Below are 17198 nucleotides of genomic sequence, written 5' to 3' on the forward strand. Positions count from 1 at the left end.
CAATTTGACTTGAGCACTACTGTCAGGACACCGAACCGAAATGTGAGTGTGCTAGCTCGTGGGGGAACAGAGACTACACTGGCAAGTGTAAAGTGAGTCCATCTAGCTGATGGCCCAGATTCTTCTCTCCAGGAAGCACATTTCACTACCCAGTACCCCCTGAGCCTGTCTGGCCTTGACCAGTACTCCCGGCTGGTCCAACTTTTTGCTGTTGTAGAAGCTAGGCCTGGAACAGTTCTCAAGGTGTTGAGAGGTTTTGGGAATCTCACAATAAAGAACACTGAAACACATAGAGACAAATTTATTTCCTTGCTCTTTTATTTTTTTCCTGGTCTTCTGATGATGTTAAGGAATACTTTGTGCTTGTCTGTAATTCCCTTCCATTATTTGATGATCTGTCTCCCCCCGCCTTTTTGTTTTGAAAATGCAAGCACGGGCAGCAGCATCTGGCTGAACTTTTGAATAACTCTTTATTGTCTCAAGTGTAATCATCCAGTAAAAAATATTAAACATATTTAATAACTGATAGCATAGGTACTGTACAGATGGCAAAAATAGTGAAACATGTGGTAAGAAAGATTTTTTATAAAACACTGGCCAGGAGAAAAGGAATTTATTGGAATCTTGAAATGACCAGATGAAAGGCAGGAGTTGTTTGGGGTCCAGCCAGTCTTTTGGGGTCAGTTCCTTAGCCCAGGGTCAACCTTGCCTGGGCTCTTACGGTGCTGATTGTAGGCTCCTTTGGAAACTTGGTGTGCCTGCCAGGTGAGATCTGAAAAGACAGGTCTTTCCGGCATCAACCCCATATTCACTGGGATTTTATTTTGTTTTGGTGATGGTTTTCATAATCTTTGAAATGCCCCTGTCGTAAAGGGTAGGGATGAAAACTGGATTCTTGTGCCAGGTCAGAAGGCTGAACCTTGGGAGGATGCAGTATAGAAAATCAGAATTAGAAGTGCAAATTGGGATGTCCAGGATGAGGCAGAAGTGCTCACGGTGGATGGCTACCAGGCCACTGTGTGGGGATTGGATGCCATCACTCTTGTTGTTAAAGCCAGATTGGCCCCTCCCCTGCAATTAGAAACAGACCAGGTTTGAGACCCTTCTTTAGGGAGCAACTGAAGTTAAGGGGGCTTTTTTCATGGGATTAGTCCTAGGTGACTTAATTTGCCTATCAAGCTTCCTTCTGGCACTTAAAGTACTTAACTCCACAGGGCTGTGTTCTTATTAAATAGGCAAAGTGAGTTTGCAGCTCCTGGTGAAGTACTCAGTGTGATTCCCACACTAGGCTATTCCTGTATAGACAGAGTCTGAGTTTAACTAATCCTCACAGGACCCAAAACCTGGTCAGCAGTGGGTGCTGTACATTGATGAATGCCTGGTGGAGGCACCAGATCCTCCTTCCTAGCAGCCTAGACTTTGCATATGGAGGTTGGAGACTGGAGTCCAGCGACCATCAGGGAGGCCTACTCATGGTTACCAGAACCTGAGCACGAAGATCTTAGACCTTTAGCTTTCAGACTCTTCCCCCAGTAGCAACTGTTTTGGCCCTTTGGCTCCTTCCTGTAAGGGTTATATAATCTTATCATTTATAATCATTGTTTTAAAAGGTAAATCAGAGTCGTGTTGCCCACTCCTCCACCTTCTACCCCCATTACTTACGAAGACTTCAAATACTTTTTTTGTAATGTACTTAAAAGGGGAAAATAAAAAGAAAAAAGTACCATAATGTTGCTAATTAAGAAATAAGAATATTCTTGTTCTGATGGGCACCTGGGTGGCTTAGTGGGGTAAGCTTCTGACTTCGGCTCAGGTCATGATCTCAGAATTCTGGATCCAGCCCTACATTGGGGGTGGGGGTCCTTGCTCAGTGGGCAGTCTGCTTCTCTTTCCCTCTGTCCATTCCTCTGCTCATGCTTCCTCAATATCTGTCTCTCAAATAAATAAAATCCCCCCCCCTTTTTTTTTAAAGAATATTCTTGTTTTGAAAGCCCACTGCCCTCAATCCTGTGATCTGTTGCACATAACAAACTTTTTTCCCCATCAGGAAACATCTGTATGGATTGTTTCATTATAACCCCACAATGCTTGGACTTGAATCACTTCCAGATCCCACTGATACCTGGGAAATTATAGAGACCATAGGTAAAGGCACATATGGCAAAGTCTACAAGGTAACCAACAAGAGAGATGGGAGCCTGGCCGCAGTAAAAATTTTGGATCCAATCAGTGTAAGTAATGGTAGTAAATTGCAACCACAATATAACTCACACATGTTAAGCTTTCAACTTCTTTCCTGGTTTTAGTTATGATTTTCATGAAACCTGGCATGAAATTCAAAATGAGTCATGATTTGTCAGCTTATTTTGAAGGGAACTCCATTTGGAGTTAAAAAATTCTTTGAATTTCTGTTTCTTGTCCATTTTACTGTCGTTTTGGTTTTGACCCTCTGAGTTCTTCAAAAGTTATTTTCTTGGAAAGGGTTATGTTTCTCACTCCTTTATACAGAGTCTAGTCTTTTTCTAAGTTGCAGGGTGGTCCAGACTTGTGGCATTCATTCATCTTCTTTCAGAGCACTGAACACCTTGTAATGCTGGAAGCTATCTTGCACAGTGAGGTTATAAGGTGTCCTAAGCTGAGTTGGGTCCCTTCAAGCTACTTCTCCTGCTTTGAAAGCTACTTCAACTGCTTTGAAAATTCAGACATTTTAAAATAGAAATAGATATTTTTAATAGTGTTATTAAAGAAGAAAGGATATAATAAGGATATTTTATTGATGTAATAATTAGAAGCTTTTATTTGGATGTGAATGCCTATTGTTAGCTATTTTCAAGATGCAGTAATGATGACGTTAAAAATACAGAGTAAATATGCTTTATTAAATTATATAATACCCGTACCCTTCCTCAGATGTTAGACTTAATCCAGCGTGCATTTTTTACCCTGTATAGGATATGGATGAAGAGATTGAAGCAGAATACAACATTTTGCAGTTTCTTCCGAATCATCCCAATGTTGTAAAATTTTATGGGATGTTTTACAAAGCGGATCCCTGTGTGGGAGGACAGCTCTGGCTCGTCCTGGAGGTAAGAGGCCCCGTTGGGTAACCATCCATTTAAACAGAGCACCAGGGACAAGCAGATGCATTGTTGCCTAAAGAGTGTAAGATACTCATGTGAGGAGTTGGTCCCTCCTGTGTGTCACAAGTACCTTACAGATGTGACTATCTCCTCCGCAGTTCTTATAGGTAAGTTGTTAAAAATGTTCATGTTTCTCTGCTTCAAAACTTTAATAATTTCTTCTCATCCAGAGTGAATACAAGAATGCAGTTGGAAAAGGCTATTTTTTTCCTTAAACTGGGAATGTTTCACAGAAAACATGTTCCAATTGATTGCAACTCATTTTAAAAAAATTGCTAACCCAAGGTTTATTTGGCTTGGCAAGTCTGGATTAGCCCATTCACATTCATTAATCTTTAGCTTAGATTGGGTTCCCTTCAAACAGACTCTGAGTGTCACGTGTGGCAGGTTTATTGGAGAGTTCTTACAGGAGCTGGACCTGGGTGGAAGTGAGGAAGGAAAGACTGGGCAAGGGAGACACGGAATAGTAATGTAGTCGCAAGAGGCTGCTGCCCATTCTCTGGGAGATGGAGAGCTGGGATGCTAGGGCAGAGCGGTCCTGAATTGTATATCTGCATCAGCCAGTCACAGCTGTGGTGCTCCCTTGGGAGGGGTGTTACCTAAGTGGAAGCAGTTCCCGGTAGCTGGGGGAAGTTCCTGGGGAGTGGTACTGCCAGAAGCTGGGAGCAGGGAGCAGGGAGCAGGCAGTCTTCCTGGCAGCATGTGCTCTGAAGAAGGAATCTGGGAAGAGCACCACTGTATACACTGTAATCCTGCCTTTTTCTTTTTTATTAATAGTAATAAATGTGTGTATCTGGGTGCAAAAGAGTCAGTCCCTATGACTTCATTCCCCGTGAGACTGAAAATGGGAAAGACATAATAATGGCAATATAGGAAATTAGTATCTTAGGATAGGTCTGTTGCCTCGTGCTCATTAGGGCCACCTTGATTTGTTCTGGATCCCACTCCTCTGAACAGACATACCTCTGTGCCTGACTTCACATATGCACTCTAGGAGCACAAGCACATATGTGAAAGCTTAAGAGAGAAGCGCTAAAACAAGAGGTCAGGTCTCAATACATCTTTAGCTTCTTGTCCCAATCTTTTGCCTGGCTCTGAGAGGGCCTGGGCATGGAACAATATATTACTGGCTGCCATGGCAACTGTGCACGGGGAATTCATTTGTTATATTCATTTGGGGTAACCTTCAGGGAAACCAGTTTGAACGTTTATGTCAAATCAGTTGCCTTCCTCAGAATATAAATATGTAAGGGGTTTTGGTTTTCAGAGATCATCTTTGTCTATTTGGTTGGCTGGTTGTTATAGAATATATTCTTATAGTATCTTCTTTTGGATTTTATTATTCCCTACCCCTACCCAGAGAATATATATTTTATCCTGCCGATGAGCTCTAGAATAACATTAATTTTTAAAATCCAGCTTTTCTTGGGACATGCAAAGTATTGTTTCTAGGGTCTCTGATTATTTTCTTCTTTAGCTCTTAAGGATCTCCATGTTTCAAACCTTGTTGCAATTTCATAATGGAAGAGCAGTGACCAAGAAATCTTAGTTTCAGTTTGTTTTTACTTGCTGATGATTAAGGCTCTCTATTCAAACATGGAAGACTGGAATTTCCAGAATTTTCTGAGGCCTTAAAAGGGGCCTCCCCTTGATGTGATCAGGTAGGCAGGTGGGCTGCTCGTACCTGTGGCCCCCTAAGAATAAATGCTCTTCCTGATGAGGAGTGACTGGCATTGGCAAGGCAGCTAGAAAGGGCTGGACATGGCTTTGAAAGATGAGAAGGAGCCCAGAACTAGGAACTAATAAACCTCATGCAAGTGCTCCCCTGCAGACTGTTGTTTGTTTTTTTCAGGGTGACCAAAGGCAGATAATGAGGCTGCCTTGAGATACTGAATTATTCATATTTCAGCAATATAATATGCTGATATGTATGCCTTTTGCAAGTTGTTTTGGTCCATGCCAAAGTTGGTAGTGTGGAGAACCAGATGTCGTTAGTTTTTGCGTTTTTTTTTTTTTTTTTTGGTCCTGGAATGGGCCATCTTTGCCAGGCTGCTGGGTGGTTAGGTGTGTCCAGTACCTATAATATGCTTATAAGAAAAGGGACCCTTAGGCTCCTAGAACTGGCTGGAACCTTGGCTTTTCTTCAGGTCAGTCCCCTGGTATTCAGTTGAAGAACAGAAGCTCAGGGAAGGAGTGACATGTCTGTGGTTACATAAGGAATTACCTGTGGCAGAACTAGTTGGAGAGCCACACTTAAGAATTTTTCTCCCATCACATTTTGCTACAGCCTGTGGCACTGCCTGTTGGGTCCTGGGAACACAGACTCAGCCTCTGGCTCAAAGCAGCTCCTGGACACACACACACACACACACACACACACACACACACACACACATTCCCACACGTGCAGCAGAAAGACCATGAGGGTCTACATAGCACCCTGACCATTTTGCTTTATCTGTAATTTTTTAGGCAGCTTTACACAACAAATTTATGGTCTGTTTAATATTGTTCATCTCATTATGTATACTGAGATTAAATTTATGTTACTTTTGCTCTTCCCTTGCTGAATGAAATGAAAGGACCAGGGACAAGCTATTCTATAGAGCAATTCTAGAGGCTAGGAAAATGTTATTGATAACCCCCTTAAATCACTACAACTCTGAAAACAAAAGCAAAAAAAAAATCATTTCTGAAATTCATTGCTAATTGTTAGCAGAAAGTCAACACACAGCTACTGTATCAGAAAGGTGTGGAGAAAAGACACCCATAATAATGTTTTGGAAAATTTGTGAATAAGTTTTAATCTAAATATTAAATTTTTAAAATCTGTCAGTCCTATTACCTCTCACCTAAATGAAATATAAGAATTTAGACCTTTAAGAAAAACATAATACTTAGAAAAAATACCTAGTGTGGTGTTAAAGTATAAACTACATTTTCTCTTTTTGCCTTTTAGTGTAAAATGTTTGGCAGATAGAACTATTAATTTTAGCATGAATCACATGTTCATCTTAAATGGTTTGAAGTTTAGAGAACATAAGTGAGTCTGTAAAGTGAAATATTTATAAAACCTGATAAAAAAATTAGCTTTTTAAAAAATCTGTTTTTTTCTATCAGAGATCTGTGTATAAGTTAACTAAGCTAGGCTGAAGTGAAGGGAGACATCTTTGTCCAGTTTTTGCTTTTCTTTAAGGCCCTAGGAAGTCTGGTGTGGGCTCATTATCACTGCAAGTGTCATACTTTAAACCATTTTCACCTGCTGATACAGTGACATGAACCAAGCTTATCATGTTAACAAATCAGGGTTGTAGCAGGGCTCTGCGAGTTTGGAACATAGGACAAGTACATTTTGGTTGGCCAGAGATGGTTAGCAAGCACTGCTTCAGATGGCGGCCTCTCACAGGGTTCTAGAAGGAGAGTAACTGGGTTGCTGGGGGGAGGAGGAAGCTGTAGGACCCTTGGGAGTGGAGAAGGGGGTAACTTTGAAATGCAGTAGTGTTACAGCCTATGTACGGGTATTGTGTGTCTTCAGCAAAAGCAAGAGAGAGAAGCTAAGGAGTGGGACAGACTCTGTCCCACCGCCCCCCACCCCCAGTAAGCAAGTGCCCTGGAGAAAGATGAGATGGGAGGTGGGAATCTCAGGGCCCACCTACCTCCCCACTCTGACTGGAACTCTAGGGTTGCAAGTGACACAATTTTCATTGTTCTAGTGCAAGCCATTGACTTCATCTGGCGTCAGCAAAATAAATACAATCGTGTGTATTGTATTTATTTTGCCCCAACAGTGTGCAGGAAAAAGTCTGTTGTTCTGGCCTTATTGAGAGGAGGACAGCACCGGCACAGTGCTTCCTAATGTCACAGGGCTGCAGGGTTCTTGCCTTATGGAGTCAAAGAATGAATCTTGTGGATACAAAAGGGTGAGGTGAAGTGAAAGTTTATTTACTTATTTGTTTTAATTTGAGAGAGAGAGAGAGAGTAAATGACCATGAGAAAGAGCATGAGGGGGAAGGGCGCAGAGGGAGACGGAGAAGCAGGCTCCTGTGAGCTGGGAGCCCGACTCGGGCTCCATTCCAGGACCCCGAGATCATGACCTGAGCTGAAAGTAGATGCTTAATGGCCTGAGCCACCCAGGTGCCCCAAAGTGAAAGTTTATTAAGTGAAGGTGAGAGCAGAAATAGAAAAAAAAAAAAGCTCCCTAGAGTCAGAGCAGTCCCAAATGGGTTGCCACTGTGGGGTTTTAGTGGCAGTCTTTTATTGAGAACTAACTGGGAAGCTTGTGACCTTGAGATTCTTGTGCCCTGTTGGTTTGAGCAAGGACTATTCTTTTTTTTTTTTTAAAGATTTTATTTATTTATTTGACAGAGAGAGTAGACAGAGAGGCAGGCAGAGAGAGAGGGGGAAGCAGGCTCACCGCTGAGCAGAGAGCCCGACTCGGGATTCGATGCCAGAACCCTGAGATCATGACCCGAGCCGAAGGCAGCAGCCCAACCCCCTGAGCCACCCAGGCGCCCCTTGAGCAAGGACTATTGATAACACCCTTATCATTTTCTGTGATTACAATGTAGCTTCCAAAAAAAAAAAAAAAAAATTACTCGCTAACATTCAGAGCTAGGTGATAAGGTTTGTTCCCTTATCTCTGGATTTATACTCCTCAGCATTTCTCCGAATTTGGGATTTCTGTGAGCCTGGTCATGTAAGCCCCTTGCCTGAGCAGTGTCAGGGGAGTCAGGGCCTGCTATCTCTCCCTGCCTATACCTTAACCCTTTCCTTACTCACTAAGGCATCTTACTGAGTAATTTTGATGATTCTTGGCTTTTGCTTTATGCTCCCTATTGAGCCGAACACCCTTGAAGGATAAAATCGGCTGAACAAAAAGACACTGAAAAGAAATTCCTCTTAATTCTGCAATTTGACTGGGTCAAATTAACATGCCAGTACAGAATCTACTTGAAAGTTGGAGCTTTGACTAGAGTAAAGTTCTGGTGATTGTACTGCATGGGCCATTCTTTAATAACATGGAGAAAAGTTGATGGCTTATTGAGCAAGGAGCATTTTATTGCTTGAAATTATGGCCATCTTAGCAAATGCACATACTGTGATTTAATCAATATTCAACGCTGTTTTAGAAAATAGATGTGGTACATAAATGATTTTTCTATTTTTCTTGGTTTGGAGCAAAATGCTCATTAAATTCTAGATGCATCCAGCTGCCACATTTCCTGAATGCTGAGGCCGTAGGGAAGTAAACAGGGATGGAGACACACCTCTGTTTTTGACTCTGATGGCAGGCAAGAGTGTGTGGGAAGGAAGGGCTGCAGGCGCCAACCTTCAGGGGCGGGGCAGGAGGGTTGGTTGCCTTCTTAGAATTCTAAGGGGACTGTTTTATTTGATGCATTTAAATGTAATTTCTTGTCATGCTTTTAAAATGTTCATTTCATCTCACTGAACATTTACACTGGGAAGATAATTGTCAGTGTGTCCCTGCTTTCCTTTTTTGTACAGAGGACCCAAGGTCCTTTTCCTGTAACCCACAGGCTGCCCTTTAAAATTATACTGGGGGGCTTTTCAATTTCCCAGGACAGCTTCCCTAAAGGGACCGTGAGTAGTTTAATTTTATGTTTCTGTGAATCACAGGAAGTGACACAGCTCTTAAATTCTGACATTTAGTGAACAAAAGGCACCTACCAAGTAGGATCCTTTTGTCGTTTTTAAATCCACAGCTCTGTTTTGATCCTGCTATGGAAATGGCTGCTCTTAATCTCTTCATAGGTTCTAGGGCTATGAAGAAAGTTTATAAGTTGGCTATCTATATAAAATATCGCTGAATAGACTGTGTTTGTGACAAAAGTGGCCACAGTTAAAGTAGGGCATGGGAGACTAAAATGACACTTTGGGGGAAAATTCCAGGGTTGAGTTAGTTTGGAGCATGTAATTTAAATTTTCTCTTGGTAGAATTTTAATAGTGCACTTGGAGTTCAACAAAACATGTGCTTCCCAGAGCCAGGCTCGGGAGAGGTTCTGTTTGAAGGTGTTATAGTGCCTTGCATTCCTATTACTGTTTTGATGTGGTTTGAAGTGGTAGGGTTCAGAGCCAATGGCCAAGAAAGAATTCTTGAGACATTTTTGGTGCAAAAAGGTGGTGTTTTATTAAAGCACAGAGACAGGACCCGTGGGCAGAAAGAGCTGCACTGGGGTTGTGAGGTGTGACTGATTATATAAGATTTTCTACTCTATGAAGGGGAGGGTAATGTTAGGGCCCCAGGATATTGAGTCTATAGGTTCTGGAGATTGCTTTTTTCTTTGTAAATCATCAAGACAGTTGCAAACTAATGGAGACTCCTGTCCTGCTTGACCAGGATCTCTATCAGTTAACCATTTGTTTATCTCTTTCCTTTGTTCTAGGGCAGCCAGGAGTGCCTGAGGAATGTCACATATCTACCACAGGGGTGGGGGTGTGGGGTGTTGGCTTGTGCTTTGCTCTCAGCCTGCCTTCTGCTCCTTATCACTTTGGCTTTGGAGGATCAAAGAACTTTATTGATTTTTCCCTTACTCTCACAAGATCCCTAGGCTCTCTCTCCTTAACTGTGTATATCCAATGGGCCAGAAATGATAGCAGGTTCTATCTCATAAAAGCCTCCTATATCTGTCCCTGAATCTTCATCTTCATGACCCTTGACTTTTTGACCCTCCCTTTTTTGATTGCTTCAACACCTCCTAGCAGGTGTCAGCTTCTGTTGTCTTCCTGTTCTGTCCACTCTCCAGTCTGCTGCCTAGGTCTTTCTAGACTATAAATCTGAATAGAGACCTCTTGCCTAAAACCTGCTGATTTGTTTACCCTTCCTACCTAACGATATATTATGGTGTTATAATAGATGTGTGTGCAGTAATAAAGCCTGTACTCATTAGCAGGGCACACTTGTCATTTTTTGCTCCCCACCTTCCTTCCCCATCTTCCTGCCCTAGGAATCTGGTACTCTTTGTCCAAGAATAGCTGATTATTTAGAATTCATAGATGCCCTTCCCCTTCTTATCCACTAAACTCGTTTGTCCTTTAAATTCATTGTAAATGTTGCATCCTGTGATGCAAGAAAGTCTCTGAAAAAAGATTTCACAAACTGTCTTCTTTTCACCCTGTCTCAGCAGAGGCCACCATTCCCTCTTGGTGCCACCTCATTCCCTTAGGCATACCTCTACTTCCTTATGCCATGCCCTCATTACTCATGTGTCTATTACTGGTTGTGAGCTTTTTGAGGTCAAGGACTGTGTTGTATTGAGTAATGGGTTATAAACTGGACCGCCACAAACTATTGAGAACAAAGTGGTAACTTTCTTTTCAATAACTGAACTCAACTTTGTTCTTGAGCCCCTAGCCCACCTAGAGGAGACAACTGATCTTAATTTATTCTGTTAAACTTAGTCCAACGAGTGACTGCTTTGGAAAGGGGCAAATTCTACTATTTAGATCCCATTTTCACAGTCTAGGTCAAAGCTAAGTCATGGGGGTAAAGAGTCAGTATTTGTAGAAACTTTTTTTTCCCCTCTTCCTCTTTCCTTCGTCCTGGATGGCATCTGGATTTGTGTACAACAGATGCTAATGTAAAGCTATAGCAGTGAGGACAGAGGCCTTGAATTGTGTGTGAACCTAAGTTCCTGTACTATCTGGCTTTGTTGTCTGCCCATGTCCTTGGTCCCTGATACTCCTTTTTTATCATGAGGTCCTCACTCTCTTTGTCCTTGTCATTCAAACTCTAGTCTTGTTCCTGTCCTCAAATGGATGATAAAGTTCTGAATCTTCCGTAAGTCATGAATGGGCTATAGGGAACTGTTAAAGTCCCAGCCTTGGTCAGCCTCACCCTGCCCTACTACCATTTCCATTCAACACGGACACCTCTTCATTGGCATGAGGCTCCTATGAGGAGGTCTCCCTTTAAATTTACAAGAGAAAAGAGGGTCATAGGAAATTGAAGTTTCTGTGAGAACTGTGTCCTTATTTAGAACCCCTCAAGAGGGAGCACTGTCACTCCAATCTTGTTCTCTCAAGCTCTCCAAGCTCTATACCACCAGCTCCAGAAGGGTTTTTCTTTTTCTTGAGAACTTACTTTCTGTCATGTCATGATCATCATTTGACTTGTCACTTCTCCAGTGTTTGTTCCTTGAAATATAGAATCGAGTTCGGAGGTTTCTGGACAATTGTTTTGGTCTGTTGAAAGCTTAGCTTTTAATACAGATCATGGCACTGAAAATGCATTCATGGCCCAAGAGGATATTAGATTGAATATTGAATGTTATTTGCCCTTTCAGGGTCATGCAAAACATAGTCATTATCAAAAGAATGTGGAATCTTTTGGAAGACAGGATCCTGGGACTCACAGCATTAGGGCCTTCAGAGTGATGGGTGTTGAATTACAAGTTATAACTGACATTGGTAGAGAGTAGATTCAAAGGACCTTATAATTGCAAACTGATGGGACCATCATAGACTTCAATGAATTTCACTGCTTTTAGGGTCCCTCCTAAATCATTCTTGATAGTAATTTTATCATAGTTTTAAAGATTGCTAATTCTGTATTAGATTTTTAGTCACATATTATTACTTTTGAGCGATTTAAATGGTAAAAAATGGGCAGACTCAGTTCCAGGTTATTTTGATTGTTAATGTGTATGCAAGGTGTCTGCCGTGTATGTAACAGGGAATAATACACATCAAATAAAAACATCGACTCACCCTTTGTTGAAACATTACAAATATTCATAATTAGAGTGAAATAGATGTATTACGTTGACAAAGAGTTGTCTTCTTTTAGGAAAGGTGCTAATCTGTGTTCCTTCCCTCATATTTCCTTGTTTATGAAAGGCTAATTAATTCAAGCAGCCACATCCCAGGGGGCCTGCCATGTCACTAGTTAACTCTTTCCCAAATTGCTGACAAATTGCCAGGAGGAAACCTAGGTCTAGAGGGGGGTCTTAACCTCATAAGAGAAAGAATGGCTCTGAGAATCTGAAGAAAGCCCTGAATTTTCTCAGAAAAAATATAAGATGCATATATAACATGCTGGCTACAGTTTTAGGTTTTTAAATGTCCTGCTCACACCAATTAAGAACCTTTAAGACAGCATGTAGCAAGTCCAAACCTGCGTCCTTGAAAACACTTGAGTTTCCACTAAGGTATAGTTCGCCTGGTTCATGTACTCTCAAATTTCAGTAACATATAATATATAACAATATATAATATGTAACAATATATAATGTATAATAATATAGAGCAAATATGCAAGATACATATTTTTTTACAGTGTTTTTCATTACAGAAAAGAAGAGCATAAAGTTGCTGAATGCCCATGGTTGAATATAAGAAGAGTAAATACACAGATGAGGCAACTGCACCCCATAAATTTGACATGCAGGGCTTCTGGCGCCTGTAGTGCTGGCCCTGGAGACAGGAAGGGTTGAAATGAAATTTATTTCCTCCCAAGGGTCAATGGCATCCATCTTTGTCTCGTTTGGTCTTCTCTTATCCTTAAAATGTGTGTGTGTGTGTGTGTGTGTGTTTAAATAGACAATATTCATGTAAAATGAAAAATATCCAGTAACTCACCGTGATTACTCATGCGCGTTCTCTTTCAAATGTCTGAGTAATTTGTGCTTTTATATTTCACTTGACAATCAACTTTTTGGACAGGTACTTTCAGTTTTAAATCATCACCATGAATAAATACACACACATACCTTAGGTTTGACTGCATAATGTACATTTGAAGTTTAATTATTCTGACCTGGAGTTTTGTGATCTGTAAATTTGCTATATCAGGTCAATAATTGGCTTTTTTTCTTAACATCTTTTTGTTTTTCTTTTGTATGTGTCCGGCTGTTTTTCTCTCTCCTTGGCACCTCCTCTTGCAGTTGTGTACTGGGGGCTCAGTCACCGAGCTGGTCAAAGGTCTGCTCAGGCGTGGCCAGCGGTTGGATGAAGCAATGATCTCATACATCTTATATGGGGCCCTCTTGGTAAGACCATCCATCAGACAGGGATCACATCAGAGGGGGCAATTTGTGATCAGTTGGGTCACTATTGTGTATTAACAAGTGGAAATGGCCCTGTGATATGCAAGGTGTATAGCAGCAGGGCGGTGTAGCCAAATGTGGACGTTGATTGGATTTTTAAAGGCAGAGTAATTGTTTTAAAATAACCATTCACATTTCCCCTTTGTCTTTCCTGTTGTTTTGTGGTGGTGGGACACCACATAGGGCCTTCAGCATTTGCACAATAACCGAATCATCCACCGTGATGTCAAGGGGAATAACATTCTTCTGACAACAGAAGGAGGAGTTAAGCTCGTTGACTTTGGTAATGACTGCTTGTCGTTTGTTTTCTTGATGTGTGCAGTTTAGCCCAAGGCAACAATTTATTGCAGTCTCAGAAGACTGGGGCCTCTGTGCTATACCATAGGCTGAGGGACTTTTCCAGTCAGACACAGACTGGAGAATGGGAGTTTTACCAGATGGATCACCCTAGGAGATGCTGTTTCTTAATCTATTTTCAGCTTTAGAAGCAATTTTATTAAAGATAGAAAATAAAAGTGTTTCAAAAGAAGAATTTGATGGAAAAACTTGGTTTTCTGGGACGTATTTCTGGTCTCAGGGCTGTTGTCTATAATTTACATTTCGTCATTTCTTCTTTTGCATATGAAAAGAAAAAGCAGTTTGGTCTTTCAAATGACTTTTTCTAGCCTCAGGCATACTTATTCCCAGTGAGCAGAAGGTAAAATAGTCCTTTGGGTCTGGCAGCTAACATCCCTTTAAATTGTGATTATTGCTGCTACATGTGAGGCTGGTTGAACTGGAAACATTAACAAGAAATGGAAGTGTGAGAGGAAATGCAGAGCAATATCACGTAAGGCCAGAGACCTATTAAATATCTTCTTGTGATAATCATTCATGTATTGATAGTCACAAACCAACAAACCATTTGGTTTTCCTTTTTAAGCATATTGAATGCTTTAATCTTCTAAATGTGTTCAACACCAGTTAGTACTTCAGTATGATTGTTACAAATAATGAGAAAATATTTACAGAAGCACTTTTTAAAATGTTCTTTATAAACATTAACATGGTAGGAGAAAAGATTGATGATTTTGAATATTCATTGCTTTGTTGTTAAGAAAGAATTCAGTGTTAAAATGTATTAGTGAATGATTTGCTCAGAAGAAATTACTCGAAAATAAATGAAGTTACTTTGAGTACTGGTTTATTTAAGAGCAAGCAAAGAAAAATAGCAGAGGGATACTTTGTTCAAGTCTTACGCTCCTCCTCCTTCTTCTTTTTTAAAAGATTTTATTTATTTATTTGGCAGAGAGAGAGAGATCACAAGTAGACAGAGAGGCAGGCAGAGAGAGAGGGGGAAGCAGGCTCCCTGCTGAGCAGAGAGCTAGACCCAGGACTTGATCCCAGGACCCTGAGATCATGACCTGAACCGAAGGCAGAGGCTTAGCCCGCTGAGCCACCTAGGCACCCCTTACACTCCTCCTTCTATGTAAGGAATGGCATAACCCTATGAATATGCTGTGGATAACATCAGATCTGTATTTTACACATGGTCCCAAGGGCAGTCAATGTATTGTGAGGGAAAGAGCCTAGAAGGATGAGGATGGGGGTTAATGCTGATTTATCTATTCACTGGCTTTGTGATTTGGAGTAAATCTAATCTTGCCGGTAGAAGGTTCCTAAACATCCAGTTGCTGCAAAAGAAATTTCTAGAAATTAAAAACAGAATAGTAAAGTTTTTTTTTTTTAACCAAAATTACAGTAGAGAATTTGGCAAAATTACAAATTATCCATGGTCAATAGAGTTTAGAGAGCGCTCTTTGGATTTCTAATAAAGAGAATGTAAGTGTCCAGCAATGATCCACCAAAATAACCCATGGGTCCTTGGCAAATCTATGCCTGATTCAGGTTTCTAAGTTCTCATCCTCAGTAGTGTTAGTGGCAATGCTTGTCTTTCTGTTAAGGGCTGCCTTAGATGTCTGCTTGGTAAAAGAGAACTCCTTATATTTGTAAAATATTTTACTATTTTTAAGTTGTTTCACATTTGTTTACTTATATGATCTTTAAGAAGAACTCTGTGTTAGGTGTGCCAGGTATCATTATCTCCAACTTGAGGATAAGAAAACAGGCTCAGAGTGAGGGGGTTTACTTTAGGTTATACAATTAGGAAAAGGCATAATTGGGATGGAAAACAGGTCTTCTGACTCCTCATCTGATACATATTTACTTCTACTTTGTTCACTTGTTGTGTAAAGAAGAGAGCTGTCTGAAGACTAAGATAGATAAAATACACTGGAATTACATTAAAATTCAGATCCTCAACACTGAGCCCTAGATAATAATATTTTTAGGCTACTTCTTTTTACACTTGACAAACAGTTTTCTTGCCAAGTTTCTGGGATTCTAGGTAAGATAAGGGATTAGAAGCTTTTTATGTCTCCACACTGATGCTCTATTATAAATAATACATGCTGATTTTCTTCCTCCATGAAATGAAGCACCATTTTAAGAAAGAAATCACCTGAAATATTTTGGAAATATAATAGGAAGACATTTTGGGTTTAGTTCTTGATATTTTCTTTCTTTTCTTTTTTAAAGACTTATTTAAATATTTATTATTAGAGAGAGAGAGAGAGTGCATAAGTGGGAGGGGCAGAGGGGCCGGGAGAGAGAATCTCAAGTGGACTCCACACTGAGCTTGGAGCCGGACGCAGGGCTCCATCTCATGACCCTGAGATCATGACCTGAGCCCAAACCAAGAGTTAAATGCTTAACCAACTGTGCCACCTAGGTGCCCCTTGATATTTTCTTTTTTTTTTTAATTTTTTTTTTAAGATTTTATTTATTTATTTGACAGAGAGAAATCACAAGTAGACGGAGAGGCAGGCAGAGAGAGAGGAAGGGAAGCAGGCTCCCTGCTGAGCAGAGAGCCCGATGTGGGACTCGATCCCAGGACCCTGAGATCATGACCTGAGCCGAAGGCAGCAGCTTAACCCACTGAGCCACCCAGGCGCCCCTTAATATTTTCTTTTTCTAATTTTGTAGTAATATGGATAGAAATGTTCATTAGGGAAAAAATAGTCTAGTGGTTTAGATAAGAGTGGTAAATAAATGCTCTTACACAGTGATTGGTAAACTACAGTGTGTCAGCTGAACCTGACCTGCTTCCTGTTATGTGACTTATGAAAAAAGAGTGGTTTCTGCATTTTTAAATGATTGGGGGAAAAAAAATCAAAAGAATACTTTATGACCTGTGAAAGTTATATGTACCCATAAATAAATTTTTATGGAAGCACAGCAACACTCTTGTTTCTGTGTTGTCCATGGCTGTGCTATTTTTGCTCTCCAGTGGCAGAGCTGAGTAGTTATGGAAGAGACCATATGGCTCTCAGAGCCTATTGACTATCTGACCCTTCATGGAAAAAGTTTGCTAACCTCTGATCTAGCACAACCCTGTGTTCACTGCTGAATTACAGTACTCTTTTCTTATAGGTGTTTCAGCTGAACTCACCAGTACACGTCTACGGAGAAACACATCTGTTGGCACCCCATTCTGGATGGCTCCCGAGGTAAGTAGAAGACATTTATCTGTTAAGTGTGTTGGTACTATGCCTTTTCATGAGAAAATCATATGCTTCCCCAAATTTTTGGAACTGTAAATTCTGGTTTGGGGAGTGATAATGATGGCACATAATCTGAGAAAAGCAGGATTAAGTCTTAGCTAGCCTATAAATTACCTTCATGCAATTAGAAAAAGGTGTTCCCCTAGAATATGCAGCTCTCTCCACGGGTCATGCCTTAGCAAGTTTACCCAGCCTTGTATAAATTAGCAAGTCACCTTCCCTGATAGGTGCAGCCCCAGTGACACATGGCTTGGTAAAGAGAAAGATTTCAGCTCCAAATGGACTACAGCACTATATGCAGAGGTCCTGGTTGTTTTTTGTTCTGAGGTCGATAGCAATTTCTCTTGTATGCTTTTTTGGCTCTCTAGTAAAACCTGGGATTTGGTCCTAA

General features: G+C 40.8%; 1 protein-coding gene across 1 annotated transcript in view; it reads left to right on the plus strand.

The window, feature by feature from the left end:
• Positions 1-564: 564 nt before the first annotated feature.
• The window catches only part of MYO3B (myosin IIIB), a 376680-nt gene continuing 360046 nt past the window's right edge, over positions 565-17198 (plus strand). The window contains exons 1-6 of the mRNA XM_059395489.1: positions 565-569; positions 2048-2231; positions 2952-3086; positions 13044-13148; positions 13389-13488; positions 16677-16753. Coding sequence (XP_059251472.1) covers positions 565-569; positions 2048-2231; positions 2952-3086; positions 13044-13148; positions 13389-13488; positions 16677-16753 — 606 coding nt within the window. The remainder of the gene's footprint in view (positions 570-2047; positions 2232-2951; positions 3087-13043; positions 13149-13388; positions 13489-16676; positions 16754-17198) is intronic.

This window comes from Mustela nigripes, chromosome 3 (genome assembly GCF_022355385.1).
Source record: "Mustela nigripes isolate SB6536 chromosome 3, MUSNIG.SB6536, whole genome shotgun sequence".
Lineage (NCBI taxonomy): Eukaryota > Metazoa > Chordata > Mammalia > Carnivora > Mustelidae > Mustela > Mustela nigripes.